The sequence below is a fragment of the Oncorhynchus masou genome, chromosome 16 (genome assembly GCF_036934945.1).
Source record: "Oncorhynchus masou masou isolate Uvic2021 chromosome 16, UVic_Omas_1.1, whole genome shotgun sequence".
NCBI lineage: Eukaryota > Metazoa > Chordata > Actinopteri > Salmoniformes > Salmonidae > Oncorhynchus > Oncorhynchus masou.
Window position 1 is genome coordinate 38,238,897 of NC_088227.1, and position 17,500 is coordinate 38,256,396.

General features: G+C 47.9%; 1 protein-coding gene across 2 annotated transcripts in view; it reads left to right on the plus strand.

The window, feature by feature from the left end:
* The window catches only part of LOC135557927 (B-cell lymphoma/leukemia 11B-like), a 70,670-nt gene that overhangs the window by 10,705 nt on the left and 42,465 nt on the right, over positions 1–17,500 (plus strand). The window contains exons 1-2 of one of the 2 annotated variants that reach the window (XM_064991648.1): positions 11,372–11,456; positions 12,274–12,642. In XM_064991648.1, coding sequence (XP_064847720.1) covers positions 11,420–11,456; positions 12,274–12,642 — 406 coding nt within the window. In that variant the 5' untranslated portion in view covers positions 11,372–11,419. Of the gene's footprint in view, positions 1–11,371; positions 11,457–12,273; positions 12,643–17,500 lie in introns of those variants that run through there. The other variant, XM_064991647.1, reaches the window with a different exon arrangement.

The window sequence follows — 17,500 nt, forward strand, 5'->3', positions numbered from 1 at the left end:
GTTTGGGACACTGTAGCATCACCCCCTATCAGTCTGAATAGGAGAGAGACAGACTATTGGTTTGGGACACTGTAGCGTGCTATCGGTTTGGGACACTGTAGTGTACTATCGGTTTGGGACACTGTAGCATACTATCGGTTTGGGACACTGTAGCATACTATCGGTTTGGGACACTGTAGCGTACTATCGGTTTGGGACACTGTAGCGTACTATCGGTTTGGGACACTGTAGCGTACTATCGGTTTGGGACACTGTAGCGTACTATCGGTTTGGGACACTGTAGCATACTATCGGTTTGGGACACTGTAGCGTACTATCGGTTTGGGACACTGTAGTGTACTATCGGTTTGGGACACTGTAGTGTACTATCGGTTTGGGACACTGTAGTGTACTATCGGTTTGGGACACTGTAGTGTACTATCGGTTTGGGACACTGTAGCATACTATCGGTTTGGGACACTGTAGCATACTATCGGTTTGGGACACTGTAGCATCACCCCCTATCAGTCTGAATAGGAGAGAGACAGACTATCGGTTTGGGACACTGTAGCGTACTATCGGTTTGGGACACTTTAGTGTACTATCGGTTTGGGACACTGTAGTGTACTATCGGTTTGGGACACTGTAGCGTACTATTGGTTTGGGACACTGTAGTGTACTATCGGTTTGGGACACTGTAGTGTACTATCGGTTTGGGACACTGTAGTGTACTATCGGTTTGGGACACTGTAGCATACTATCGGTTTGGGACACTGTAGCATACTATCGGTTTGGGACACTGTAGCATCACCCCCTATCAGTCTGAATAGGAGAGAGACAGACTATCGGTTTGGGACACTGTAGCGTACTATCGGTTTGGGACACTTTAGTGTACTATCGGTTTGGGACACTGTAGTGTACTATCGGTTTGGGACACTGTAGCGTACTATTGGTTTGGGACACTGTAGTGTACTATCGGTTTGGGACACTGTAGCATCACCCCTATCAGTCTGAATAGGAGAGAGACAGACTATTGGTTTGGGACACTGTAGCGTGCTATCGGTTTGGGACACTGTAGTGTACTATCGGTTTGGGACACTGTAGCATACTATCGGTTTGGGACACTGTAGCATACTATCGGTTTGGGACACTGTAGCATACTATTGGTTTGGGACACTGTAGCGTGCTATCGGTTTGGGACACTGTAGTGTACTATCGGTTTGGGACACTGTAGCATACTATTGGTTTGGGACACTGTAGCATACTATCGGTTTGGGACACTGTAGCATACTATTGGTTTGGGACACTGTAGCATACTATCGGTTTGGGACACTGTAGCATACTATCGGTTTGGGACACTGTAGCATACTATTGGTTTGGGACACTGTAGCATACTATTGGTTTGGGACACTGTAGCATACTATCGGTTTGGGACACTGTAGCGTACTATCGGTTTGGGACACTGTAGCATACTATCGGTTTGGGACACTGTAGCGTACTATCGGTTTGGGACACTGTAGCGTACTATCGGTTTGGGACACTGTAGCGTACTATCGGTTTGGGACACTGTAGCGTACTATCGGTTTGGGACACTGTAGTGTACTATCGGTTTGGGACACTGTAGCGTACTATCGGTTTGGGACACTGTAGCGTACTATCGGTTTGGGACACTGTAGCGTACTATCGGTTTGGGACACTGTAGCATACTATCGGTTTGGGACACTGTAGCGTACTATCGGTTTGGGACACTGTAGCGTACTATCGGTTTGGGACACTGTAGCGTACTATCGGTTTGGGACACTGTAGCGTACTATCGGTTTGGGACACTGTAGCGTACTATCGGTTTGGGACACTGTAGCGTACTATCGGTTTGGGACACTGTAGCGTACTATCGGTTTGGGACACTGTAGCGTACTATCGGTTTGGGACACTGTAGCGTACTATCGGTTTGGGACACTGTAGCGTACTATCGGTTTGGGACACTGTAGCGTACTATCGGTTTGGGACACTGTAGCGTACTATCGGTTTGGGACACTGTAGCGTACTATCGGTTTGGGACACTGTAGCGTACTATCGGTTTGGGACACTGTAGCGTACTATCGGTTTGGGACACTGTAGCGTACTATCGGTTTGGGACACTGTAGCGTACTATCGGTTTGGGACACTGTAGCGTACTATCGGTTTGGGACACTGTAGCATACTATCGGTTTGGGACACTGTAGCATACTATCGGTTTGGGACACTGTAGCAGACTATCGGTTTGGGACACTGTAGCGTACTATCGGTTTGGGACACTGTAGCGTACTATCGGTTTGGGACACTGTAGCATACTATCGGTTTGGGACACTGTAGCGTACTATCGGTTTGGGACACTGTAGCGTACTATCGGTTTGGGACACTGTAGCAGACTATCGGTTTGGGACACTGTAGCGTACTATCGGTTTGGGACACTGTAGCGTACTATCGGTTTGGGACACTGTAGCGTACTATCGGTTTGGGACACTGTAGCATACTATCGGTTTGGGACACTGTAGCATCACCCCTATCAGTCTGAATAGGAGAGAGACAGACTATCGGTTTGGGACACTGTAGCATACTATCGGTTTGGGACACTGTAGCGTACTATCGGTTTGGGACACTGTAGCAGACTATCGGTTTGGGACACTGTAGCGTACTATCGGTTTGGGACACTGTAGCGTACTATCGGTTTGGGACACTGTAGCAGACTATCGGTTTGGGACACTGTAGCGTACTATCGGTTTGGGACACTGTAGCATACTATCGGTTTGGGACACTGTAGCATACTATCGGTTTGGGACACTGTAGCATCACCCCCTATCAGTCTGAATAGGAGAGAGACAGACTATCGGTTTGGGACACTGTAGTGTACTATCGGTTTGGGACACTGTAGCGTACTATCGGTTTGGGACACTGTAGCATACTATCGGTTTGGGACACTGTAGCATACTATCGGTTTGGGACACTGTAGCATCACCCCCTATCAGTCTGAATAGGAGAGAGACAGACTATCGGTTTGGGACACTGTAGCATACTATCGGTTTGGGACACTGTAGCGTACTATCGGTTTGGGACACTGTAGCGTACTATCGGTTTGGGACACTGTAGCGTACTATCGGTTTGGGACACTGTAGCATACTATCGGTTTGGGACACTGTAGCATACTATCGGTTTGGGACACTGTAGCATACTATCGGTTTGGGACACTGTAGCATACTATCGGTTTGGGACACTGTAGCATACTATCGGTTTGGGACACTGTAGCGTACTATCGGTTTGGGACACTGTAGTGTACTATCGGTTTGGGACACTGTAGTGTACTATCGGTTTGGGACACTGTAGCATACTATCAGTTTGGGACACTGTAGCGTGCTATCGGTTTGGGACACTGTAGTGTACTATCGGTTTGGGACACTGTAGCATACTATTGGTTTGGGACACTGTAGCATACTATCGGTTTGGGACACTGTAGCATACTATTGGTTTGGGACACTGTAGCATACTATCGGTTTGGGACACTGTAGCATACTATCGGTTTGGGACACTGTAGCATACTATTGGTTTGGGACACTGTAGCATACTATTGGTTTGGGACACTGTAGCGTACTATCGGTTTGGGACACTGTAGCATACTATCGGTTTGGGACACTGTAGCGTACTATCGGTTTGGGACACTGTAGCGTACTATCGGTTTGGGACACTGTAGCGTACTATCGGTTTGGGACACTGTAGCGTACTATCGGTTTGGGACACTGTAGTGTACTATCGGTTTGGGACACTGTAGCGTACTATCGGTTTGGGACACTGTAGCGTACTATCGGTTTGGGACACTGTAGCGTACTATCGGTTTGGGACACTGTAGCATACTATCGGTTTGGGACACTGTAGCGTACTATCGGTTTGGGACACTGTATCGTACTATCGGTTTGGGACACTGTAGCGTACTATCGGTTTGGGACACTGTAGCGTACTATCGGTTTGGGACACTGTAGCGTACTATCGGTTTGGGACACTGTAGCGTACTATCGGTTTGGGACACTGTAGCGTACTATCGGTTTGGGACACTGTAGCGTACTATCGGTTTGGGACACTGTAGCGTACTATCGGTTTGGGACACTGTAGCATACTATCGGTTTGGGACACTGTAGCGTACTATCGGTTTGGGACACTGTAGCGTACTATCGGTTTGGGACACTGTAGCATACTATCGGTTTGGGACACTGTAGCATACTATCGGTTTGGGACACTGTAGCAGACTATCGGTTTGGGACACTGTAGCGTACTATCGGTTTGGGACACTGTAGCGTACTATCGGTTTGGGACACTGTAGCATACTATCGGTTTGGGACACTGTAGCGTACTATCGGTTTGGGACACTGTAGCGTACTATCGGTTTGGGACACTGTAGCAGACTATCGGTTTGGGACACTGTAGCGTACTATCGGTTTGGGACACTGTAGCGTACTATCGGTTTGGGACACTGTAGCGTACTATCGGTTTGGGACACTGTAGCATACTATCGGTTTGGGACACTGTAGCATCACCCCCTATCAGTCTGAATAGGAGAGAGACAGACTATCGGTTTGGGACACTGTAGCATACTATCGGTTTGGGACACTGTAGCGTACTATCGGTTTGGGACACTGTAGCAGACTATCGGTTTGGGACACTGTAGCGTACTATCGGTTTGGGACACTGTAGCGTACTATCGGTTTGGGACACTGTAGCAGACTATCGGTTTGGGACACTGTAGCGTACTATCGGTTTGGGACACTGTAGCGTACTATCGGTTTGGGACACTGTAGCATACTATCGGTTTGGGACACTGTAGCATACTATCGGTTTGGGACACTGTAGCATCACCCCCTATCAGTCTGAATAGGAGAGAGACAGACTATCGGTTTGGGACACTGTAGTGTACTATCGGTTTGGGACACTGTAGCGTACTATCGGTTTGGGACACTGTAGCATACTATCGGTTTGGGACACTGTAGCATAGTATCGGTTTGGGACACTGTAGCATCACCCCCTATCAGTCTGAATAGGAGAGAGACAGACTATCGGTTTGGGACACTGTAGCATACTATCGGTTTGGGACACTGTAGCGTACTATCGGTTTGGGACACTGTAGCGTACTATCGGTTTGGGACACTGTAGCGTACTATCGGTTTGGGACACTGTAGCATACTATCGGTTTGGGACACTGTAGCGTACTATCGGTTTGGGACACTGTAGCGTACTATCGGTTTGGGACACTGTAGCGTACTATCGGTTTGGGACACTGTAGCGTACTATCGGTTTGGGACACTGTAGTGTACTATCGGTTTGGGACACTGTAGCGTACTATCGGTTTGGGACACTGTAGCGTACTATCGGTTTGGGACACTGTAGCGTACTATCGGTTTGGGACACTGTAGCATACTATCGGTTTGGGACACTGTAGCGTACTATCGGTTTGGGACACTGTAGCGTACTATCGGTTTGGGACACTGTAGCGTACTATCGGTTTGGGACACTGTAGCGTACTATCGGTTTGGGACACTGTAGCGTACTATCGGTTTGGGACACTGTAGCGTACTATCGGTTTGGGACACTGTAGCGTACTATCGGTTTGGGACACTGTAGCGTACTATCGGTTTGGGACACTGTAGCGTACTATCGGTTTGGGACACTGTAGCATACTATCGGTTTGGGACACTGTAGCGTACTATCGGTTTGGGACACTGTAGCGTACTATCGGTTTGGGACACTGTAGCATACTATCGGTTTGGGACACTGTAGCATACTATCGGTTTGGGACACTGTAGCAGACTATCGGTTTGGGACACTGTAGCGTACTATCGGTTTGGGACACTGTAGCGTACTATCGGTTTGGGACACTGTAGCATACTATCGGTTTGGGACACTGTAGCGTACTATCGGTTTGGGACACTGTAGCGTACTATCGGTTTGGGACACTGTAGCAGACTATCGGTTTGGGACACTGTAGCGTACTATCGGTTTGGGACACTGTAGCGTACTATCGGTTTGGGACACTGTAGCGTACTATCGGTTTGGGACACTGTAGCATACTATCGGTTTGGGACACTGTAGCATCACCCCTATCAGTCTGAATAGGAGAGAGACAGACTATCGGTTTGGGACACTGTAGCATACTATCGGTTTGGGACACTGTAGCGTACTATCGGTTTGGGACACTGTAGCAGACTATCGGTTTGGGACACTGTAGCGTACTATCGGTTTGGGACACTGTAGCGTACTATCGGTTTGGGACACTGTAGCAGACTATCGGTTTGGGACACTGTAGCGTACTATCGGTTTGGGACACTGTAGCGTACTATCGGTTTGGGACACTGTAGCATACTATCGGTTTGGGACACTGTAGCATACTATCGGTTTGGGACACTGTAGCATCACCCCCTATCAGTCTGAATAGGAGAGAGACAGACTATCGGTTTGGGACACTGTAGTGTACTATCGGTTTGGGACACTGTAGCGTACTATCGGTTTGGGACACTGTAGCATACTATCGGTTTGGGACACTGTAGCATACTATCGGTTTGGGACACTGTAGCATCACCCCTATCAGTCTGAATAGGAGAGAGACAGACTATCGGTTTGGGACACTGTAGCATACTATCGGTTTGGGACACTGTAGCGTACTATCGGTTTGGGACACTGTAGCGTACTATCGGTTTGGGACACTGTAGCGTACTATCGGTTTGGGACACTGTAGCATACTATCGGTTTGGGACACTGTAGCATACTATCGGTTTGGGACACTGTAGCATACTATCGGTTTGGGACACTGTAGCATACTATCGGTTTGGGACACTGTAGCATACTATCGGTTTGGGACACTGTAGCGTACTATCGGTTTGGGACACTGTAGTGTACTATCGGTTTGGGACACTGTAGTGTACTATCGGTTTGGGACACTGTAGCATACTATCAGTTTGGGACACTGTAGCGTACTATCGGTTTGGGACACTGTAGCATACTATCGGTTTGGGACACTGTAGCATACTATCGGTTTGGGACACTGTAGCATACTATCGGTTTGGGACACTGTAGCATACTATCGGTTTGGGACACTGTAGCATACTATCGGTTTGGGACACTGTAGCGTACTATCGGTTTGGGACACTGTAGTGTACTATCGGTTTGGGACACTGTAGCATACTATCGGTTTGGGACACTGTAGCATACTATCGGTTTGGGACACTGTAGCGTACTATCGGTTTGGGACACTGTAGCATACTATCGGTTTGGGACACTGTAGCATACTATCGGTTTGGGACACTGTAGCATACTATCGGTTTGGGACACTGTAGCGTACTATCGGTTTGGGACACTGTAGCATACTATCGGTTTGGGACACTGTAGCATACTATCGGTTTGGGACACTGTAGCATACTATCGGTTTGGGACACTGTAGCATACTATCGGTTTGGGACACTGTAGCATACTATCGGTTTGGGACACTGTAGCGTACTATCGGTTTGGGACACTGTAGTGTACTATCGGTTTGGGACACTGTAGCATACTATCGGTTTGGGACACTGTAGCATACTATCGGTTTGGGACACTGTAGCGTACTATCGGTTTGGGACACTGTAGTGTACTATCGGTTTGGGACACTGTAGCATACTATCGGTTTGGGACACTGTAGCATACTATCGGTTTGGGACACTGTAGCGTACTATCGGTTTGGGACACTGTAGTGTACTATCGGTTTGGGACACTGTAGCATCACCCCCTATCAGTCTGAATAGGAGAGAGACAGACTATCGGTTTGGGACACTGTAGTGTACTATCGGTTTGGGACACTGTAGTGTACTATCGGTTTGGGACACTGTAGCGTACTATTGGTTTGGGACACTGTAGCGTACTATCGGTTTGGGACACTGTAGCATACTATCGGTTTGGGACAATCTCTAAATGATTATTTAATTTCATTTACATTTACATTTAAGTCATTTAGCAGACGCTCTTATCCAGAGCGACTTACAAATTGGTGAATTCACCTTCTGACATCCAGTGGAACAGCCACTTTACAATAGTGCATCTAAATCATTTAAGGGGGGGTGAGAAGGATTACTTATCCTATCCTAGGTATTCCTTGAAGAGGTGGGGTTTCAGGTGTCTCCGGAAGGTGGTGATTGACTCCGCTGTCCTGGCGTCGTGAGGGAGTTTGTTCCACCATTGGGGGGCCAGAGCAGCGAACAGTTTTGACTGGGCTGAGCGGGAACTGTACTTCCTCAGTGGTAGTTTAATTTAATATTGATTTTTTATTTTTGTGGTTTTGTTCATGTACATCAATCTAATCAATCTAATGTATTTCTCTTATTCGAGGATAAAGTATTAGATCAGTAACTGTCTCTCTCCTATTCAGACTGATAGGGGGTGCTGTCTCTCTCCTATTCAGACTGATAGAGGGTGCTGTCTCTCTCCTATTCAGACTGATAGGGGGTGCTGTCTCTCTCCTATTCAGACTGATAGAGGGTGCTGTCTCTCTCCTATTCAGACTGATAGAGGGTGCTGTCTCTCCCCTATTCAGACTGATAGGGGGTGCTGTCTCTCCCCTATTCAGACTGATAGGGGGTGCTGTCTCTCCCCTATTCAGACTGATAGGGGGTGCTGTCTCTCCCCTATTCAGACTGATAGGGGGTGCTGTTAGTCTGTCTCTCCCCTATTCAGACTGATAGGGGGTGCTGTCTCTCTCCTATTCAGACTGATAGGGGGTGCTGTCTCTCTCCTATTCAGACTGATAGGGGGTGCTGTCTCTCTCCTATTCAGACTGATAGGGGGTGCTGTTAGTCTGTCTCTCTCCTATTCAGACTGATAGGGGGTGCTGTCTCTCTCCTATTCAGACTGATAGGGGGTGCTGTCTCTCCCCTATTCAGACTGATAGGGGGTGCTGTCTCTCCCCTATTCAGACTGATAGGGGGTGCTGTCTCTCTCCTATTCAGACTGATAGGGGGTGCTGTCTCTCTCCTATCCAGACTGATAGGGGGTGCTGTCTCTCTCCTATCCAGACTGATAGAGGGTGCTGTCTCTCTCCTATTCAGACTGATAGGGGGTGCTGTCTCTCCCCTATTCAGACTGATAGGGGGTGCTGTCTCTCTCCTATTCAGACTGATAGGGGGTGCTGTCTCTCCCCTATTCAGACTGATAGGGGGTGCTGTCTCTCTCCTATTCAGACTGATAGGGGGTGCTGTCTCTCTCCTGTTCAGACTGATAGGGGGTGCTGTCTCTCTCCTATTCAGACTGATAGGGGGTGCTGTCTCTCCCCTATACAGACTGATAGGGGGTGCTGTCTCTCCCCTATTCAGACTGATAGGGGGTGCTGTCTCTCTCCTATTCAGACTGATAGGGGGTGCTGTCTCTCTCCTATTCAGACTGATAGGGGGTGCTGTCTCTCTCCTATCCAGACTGATAGGGGGTGCTGTCTCTCTCCTATTCATATTGATAGGTTGTGCTGGAGGTCAAACAGGTGGTGCAGTAACTTTACAGTTGATAACCCTGGCAATCACTTCACGAAATGTTATGGTGTGTGTGTGTGTGTTTAATTATACACCCCTGAGCACTAGAAAAAAAAGCACTAGACCCCCCCCCCCGCCCCATCTTGTTAAACTTCTGATAGCTGCTTAACCGGAGGGGATATCAAACTGCTCCCAGAAGCAGAATGCCACCTAGCTTACATTCCTGTGGTGTGGATGTCTGTGATTGATCGCTGTGTCTTCATGGAAATCCTTTAGAGCTGAGAACGTGCTGATATGTGAGATTTAGTTCCCAAGAATTTTAATGCCGTTTGTTACTGTGTGAAGTGGTTTGGTTTCAATTTAATCAACACTCAGAATACAGAACTGTAGAACTGCTATGTAGCTGTGACGTATGTGCTGGGGGTTGATTGACCAGTGTGTGTGTGTGTGTGTGTGTGTGCCACTCTCTATCTGCAGTGAGGATGATGAGTTGATGAAGGTAGTGTACAGTTAGAAGATGCGAGCGTTTGGCTGATATTTCTGTGGCATTGTGACGGTGCCAACGCCTGCTAATTTAAGTTCCCCACCCTTAGGACATGTTACTCAATCCTCCCTTTTCTGCTCTCTCTCTCCCTTTCTCTCTGTCACTCCATCTGTCTTTTCTCTCTCTCCATCTCTCTTTCTGTCCCTCCCTCCTTTCTCTCTCTCCATCTATCTCTGTCCCTCCCTCCATCTCTCTCTTTTCCCTCCCTCCATTTCTCTCTCTGTTGCTCCATCCCCTCTCCCTCTCCATTTCTCTCTCCATCTCTCCCTCTTTCACTCTCTCTCCTTCTTCCACCCCCCCATCTCATCAGTTGCATAAGTCATGTTAGGAATTTAGTTTATTTCATCTTAAATGCCCCTGGCAACTGAAATGAGACTGATAGAAGAGCTAAGTAGACACACGCACACGAACACGCACGCACGCACACACACACACACACACACACACACACACACACACACACACACACACACACACACACACACACACACACACACACACACACACACATATACACACACACATATACACACACACACATATACATACACACACACACACACACACACACACACACACACACACACACACACACACACACACACTGATCTGGTGCCCGTGAATGCGGGTGGTAGACGGGCTCTGCTACTCTTCTCATCAGGCATCATCACCTCTCCCTGGGATTCCCCACTTAGACAGATGCCCTGAACGTCTCTGTAGCTTCAGGTTTCCTGCAGGCCCACTGGAGAAGATACGTACCGTAAACTACTGCTTATATCAGAGTATTGTTACAGAGGAAGTGTCCTGAAGGAATTTGTACCGTGGGACTGTAAAACAACCAAGGGAGATGGTCTTGTGGTTACCAATGACAGCGTCGACTGTCAGAAGAATGAGACTGACTGTTGCCTGTGTCAGGAGGGCAGTGGTGTCCCTTTCTAGAGCTTTCCGAGGAGAATACATCTGTCACACACGCACGCTTGCGCACACACACACGCACACACGCACACACGCACGCACGCACGCACGCGTGCGCGTTCCCCCAAACTCCCCCTCCCCTGTCCCCCTCCCCCACCCCACATAAACACGTCTGTTGGGAGGGTGGATGTGGCCGACACTATGTAATGCTTGTAATGAGGTTTCCATGTGGAGCAAATACTAACATACGGCAGAAACTAGTGCAGAGAGCTGCACCGGAAACCCTTCGACCGCTGTGAAACGGTTCATGGCTTTATACTCATAGTGTGTCAGCCACACCTTCACTCACTGATCTCAACTCACAGATAAAGACTGAAGCTCTCAGGTGTTTGGTTGGCTAATCTGTCACGGCACGGTCACATCAGTACAGCTCCATGGTTGTGTGATGTGAGTAAACATCACGATAAGCATCAAGCAAATGATTTATGGTCTTATGGAAATATGGGATTTTGCAGGTAACGTTATTTAAGACATGAAAAATATGTTCATGTAATTTTTGATTGACTTTAGATATGGTGTTGTGTTCTGTGGTCTTTTAATTTTGTTTTTTTACAGTTTGTGCTGCAAACAATCAGATGTAACATGTTCTAGAACTGTTTGATGATTACACCATGATTGACATCTCCTCTCTCCTCTCTCCTGTCTCGTCTCTCCTCTGTCCTCTCTCATTTCTCCTCTCTCATCTCTCCTCTCTCCTGTCTCGTCTCTCCTCTCGCCTCTCTCCTCTCTCCTCTCTCCTCTCATCTCTCCTCTCCTCTCTCCTCTCTCCTGTCTCGTCTCTCCTCTGTCCTCTCTCATTTCTCCTCTCTCATCTCTCCTCTCTCCTGTCTCGTCTCTCCTCTCGCCTCTCTCCTCTCTCCTCTCTCCTCTCATCTCTCCTCTCATCTCTCCTCTCTCCTCTTATCTCTCCTCTCATCTCTCCGCTCCTCTCCTCTCTCCTCTCTCCTGTCTCGTCTCTCCTCTTTCCTCTCTCATCTCTCCTCTCTCTTGTCTCGTCTCTCCTCTCGCCTCTTTCCTCTCTCCTCTCATCTCTCCTCTCATCTCTCCTCTCTCCTCTCATCTCTCCTCTCATCTCTCCTCTCCTCTACTCTCTCCTCTCTCCTGTCTCGTCTCTCCTCTTTCCTCTCTCATCTCTCCTCTCTCCTGTCTCGTCTCTCGTCTCTCCTCTCGCCTCTCTCCTCTCTCCTCTCATCTCTCCTCTCTCCTCTCATCTCTCCTCTCTCCTCTCATCTCTCCTCTCTCCTCTCTCCTCGCCCTTTCTTCTTGCCACAGCCGAGGCCAATCATGAGTCGGGGGTGGGAATACGCCCCCCGGAGCCGTCCACTCCCAGCCCCACTCCCACTCTGAGGAGGGCAGGGTCAGGGGAGAATGACCTCCTGACCTGTGGGAGGTGCCAGACCAACTTCCTCCTGGGAGACATCCTGGTCTTCATAGAACACAAAAGGAGACTGTGCAGTGGAAGAGTCCGCGCCCCTGGGGGGTTCTCCAAACCGGGCGAGAGGGGGACCCCCATCTTGGCACGAGGAGGGGCGGTGCCAGTGGAGGTGGGGGTGCAGGTGACCCCGCATGGGGAGGAGGAAGAGGAGAGGAGGCTGACGCCCGCTAAAGGAATCTGTCCCAAGCAGGAAAGAGGGAACACAGGTAGGAACCTGGAAGTCTGAATACAATTGGTCAGGCTCTGTTTAAAATGCTTTGAAGGAGTAGAGACAGAATATTTGGGTTCATAAAAACACACGTTTGGCATCAAGTGCAGTGTGAGTTTTGACACTCGATTAAGCACCACACACACACGCACACACACACACCCACACACGCACGCACGCACGCACGCACGCACGCACGCATGCACACACGCAGACACACACACACACACACACACACACGCACACACACACACACACACACACACACACACACACACACACACACACACACACACACACACACACACACACACACACACACACACACACACACACACACACACACACACACACACACACACACACACACACACACACACACACACACACACACACACACACACCGCTACGCAGCCCCAGCTCTAAAGCTGCCTGGAGGATCCCTGCTGCTGAAACCAATTGTGCCAGGACGTCAGAGCGGAGTCGTTGCCAGGCCCTGTTTGTGTTCATAAGGACATTCTGCTGCATCAAAAGGTTAAGAAAGCTGATTAAAACGCTGTGGCTGGGAGGTGCAGTGAAGAGGATTAATAAAGAGGATGTAGGATATTCATATGGTTTAAAGAGTCTGTTTAGTATTAGCATGTGGAGCTGCAGGGGGACAAGCTCAAAGTTAAAAGGCCACACAGTCACTACTATAGAGGTCACACAGTCACTAATATAGAGGTCACACAGTCACTACTATAGAGGACACACAGTCACTACTATAGAGGTCACACAGTCACTACTATAGAGGTCACACAGTCACTAATATAGAGGCCACACAGTCACTACTATAGAGGCCACACAGTCACTACTATAGAGGACACACAGTCACTACTATAGAGGTCACACAGTCACTAATATAGAGGTCACACAGTCACTACTATAGAGGGCACACAGTCACTACTATAGAGGACACACAGTCACTACTATAGAGGTCACACAGTCACTAATATAGAGGCCACACAGTCACTACTATAGAGGGCACACAGTCACTACTATAGAGGCCACACAGTCACTACTATAGAGGCCACACAGTCACTACTATAGAGGTCACACAGTCACTACTATAGAGGTCACACAGTCACTAATATAGAGGCCACACAGTCACTACTATAGAGGGCACACAGTCACTACTATAGAGGCCACACAGTCACTACTATAGAGGTCACAAAGTCACTACTATAGAGACCACACAGTCACTCCTATAGAGGCCACGCAGTCACTACTATAGAGGCCACACAGGCACTACTATAGAGGATACACAGTCACTACTATAGAGGCGAAACAGTCACTACTATAGAGGCCACACAGTCACTACTATAGAGGCCACACATTCACTACTATAGAGGCCGCACAGTCACTACTATAGAGGCCACACAGTCACTACTATAGAGGACAAACAGTCACTACTATAGAGGACGAACAGTCACTACTATAGAGGACACACAGTCACTACTATAGAGGTCACACAGTCACTAATATAGAGGTCACACAGTCACTAATATAGAGGTCACACAGTCACTAATATAGAGGTCACACAGTCACTACTATAGAGGCCACACAGTCACTACTATAGAGGACACACAGTCACTACTATAGAGGCCACACAGTCACTACTATAGAGGACACACAGTCACTACTATAGAGGCCACACAGTCACTACTATAGAGGACACACAGTCACTACTATAGAGGCCACACAGGCACTACTATAGAGGACACACAGTCACTACTATAGAGGTCACACAGTCACTACTATAGAGGCCACACAGTCACTACTATAGAGGCCACACAGTCAATACTATAGAGGCCACACAGGCACTACTATAGAGGCCACACAGTCACTACTATAGAGGCCACACAGTCACTACTATATAGGTCACACATTCACTACTATAGAGGACACACAGTCACTACTATAGAGGCCACACAGGCACTACTATAGAGGTCACACAGTCACTAATATAGAGGTCACACAGTCACTACTATAGAGGTCACACAGTCACTACTATAGAGGACACACAGTCACTACTATAGAGGCCACACAGGCACTACTATAGAGGACACACAGTCACTACTATAGAGGCCAAACAGTCACTACTATAGAGGCCACACAGTCACTACTATAGAGGCCACACAGTCACTACTATAGAGGCCGCACTGTCACTACTATAGAGGCCACACAGTCACTGCTATAGAGGACAAACAGTCACTACTATAGAGCACGAACAGTCACTACTATAGAGGACACACAGTCACTACTATAGTGTTCACACAGTCACTAATATAGAGGTCACACAGTCACTAATATAGAGGTCACACAGTCACTAGTATAGAGGTCACACAGTCACTAATATAGAGGTCACACAGTCACTAATATAGAGGTCACACAGTCACTAATATAGAGGCCAAACAGTCACTACTATGGGAGCCACACAGTCACTACTATAGAGGACACACAGTCACTACTATAGAGGCCACACAGGCACTACTATAGAGGACACCCAGTCACTACTATAGAGGTCACACAGTCACTACTATAGAGGCCACACAGTCACTACTATAGAGGCCACACAGTCACTACTATAGAGGACACACAGTCACTACTATAGAGGTCACACAGTCACTACTATAGAGGCCACACAGTCACTACTATAGAGGCCACACAGTCACTGCTATAGAGACCACACAGTCACTACTATAGAGGCCACACAGTCACTACTATAGAGGCCACACAGTCACTACTATAGAGGCCACACAGGCACTACTATAGAGGACACACAGTCACTACTATAGAGGTCACACAGTCACTACTATAGAGGCCACACAGTCACTACTATAGAGGCCACACAGTCACTACTATAGAGGCCACACAGTCACTACTATAGAGGCCACACAGTCACTACTATAGAGGTCACACAGTCACTACTATAGAGGCCACACAGTCACTAATATAGAGGCCACACAGTCACTACTATAGAGGTCACACAGTCACTACTATAGAGGCCACACAGTCACTAATATAGAGGCCACACAGTCACTACTATAGAGGTCACACAGTCACTACTATAGAGGTCACACAGTCACTAATATAGAGGTCACACAGTCACTAATATAGAGGTCACACAGTCACTAGTATAGAGGTCACACAGTCACTAATATAGAGGTCACACAGTCACTAATATAGAGGTCACACAGTCACTACCATAGAGGCCAAACAGTCACTACTATGGGAGCCACACAGTCACTACTATAGAGGACACACAGTCACTACTATAGAGGCCACACAGGCACTACTATAGAGGACACACAGTCACTACTATAGAGGCCACACAGGCACTACTATAGAGGCCACACAGTCACTACTATAGAGGACACACAGTCACTACTATAGAGGACACACAGTCACTACTATAGAGGCCACACAGTCACTACTATAGAGGACACACAGTCACTACTATAGAGGCCACACAGTCACTACTATAGAGGTCACACAGTCACTACTATAGAGGCCACACAGTCACTACTATAGAGGCCACACAGTCACTACTATAGAGGCCACACAGTCAATACTATAGAGGCCACACAGGCACTACTATAGAGGCCACACAGTCACTACTATAGAGGTCACACAGCCACTACTATAGAGGCCACACAGGCACTACTATAGAGGTCATATATGATGAGATAGACTGTCCTCCTACACAACTCAACCTATAGCAGACAGAGAAATATACTGTCCTCCTACACAACTCAACCTATAGCAGACAGAGAAATATACTGTCCTCCTACACAACTCAACCTATAGCAGACAGAGGCATATACTCATTTGAGTTAATCCAAAACTCCCATTTAGTCAGAATCAGAGTCAGAATCCCACCGACTCACACAGTTTGATGCCTTTCTTCTGCTTCCATGGTATTACAGTGACCTTCCCTTGATTTATTTCACCGGAGGAAAAGTCAACCTTATCTATAGGAATGCAGGACAAGGAAGCACTCCAGAGCTGAATTAATTAATGACACAGCTGAAGAGCGTTTCAAGCTTTACTCAACACGTTAGAATACCACTTAGAGACGTCTTCTTAAGTTTCAGCCAAACCAGATGAGGTTTTAAAGGGCTAATTATATCCAGCATGGCTGCCAGACAGAACAGAGTACATCATAGTGCCTGCGGTGGAGGTGAGGAAGGGAAACATGCTATAGACCAGCGCTGCCCAACCCTCTTCCTGGAGATCTACTGTCCTGTAGGTTATCAGTCCAACCCTCTTCCTGGAGATCTACTGTCCTGTAGGTTATCAGTCCAACCCTCTTCCTGGAGATCTACTGTCCTGTAGGTTATCAGTCCAATCCTCTTCCTGGAGATCTACTGTCCTGTAGGTTATCAGTCCAATCCTCTTCCTGGAGATCTACTGTCCTGTAGGTTATCAGTCCATCCCTCTTCCTGGAGATCTACTGTCCTGTAGGTTATCAGTCCATCCCTCTTCCTGGAGATCTACTGTCCTGTAGGTTATCAGTCCGACCCTCTTCCTGGAGATCTATTGTCTTGTAGGTTATCAGTCCATCACTAATTTAACACACCTGATTGAACTAATTGGCTACTCAACAAGAACTTAACTAGCTGAATCAGACATGCTAAATTAAGGGTGGACTGAAAACCTCCAGGACAGTAGATCTCCGGGAAGAGGGTTGGACTGATAACCTACAGGACAATAGATCTCCAGGAAGAGGGTTGGACTGATAACCTACAGGACAGTAGATCTCCGGGAAGAGGGGTGGACTGAAAACCTCCAGGACAGTAGATCTCCGGGAAGAG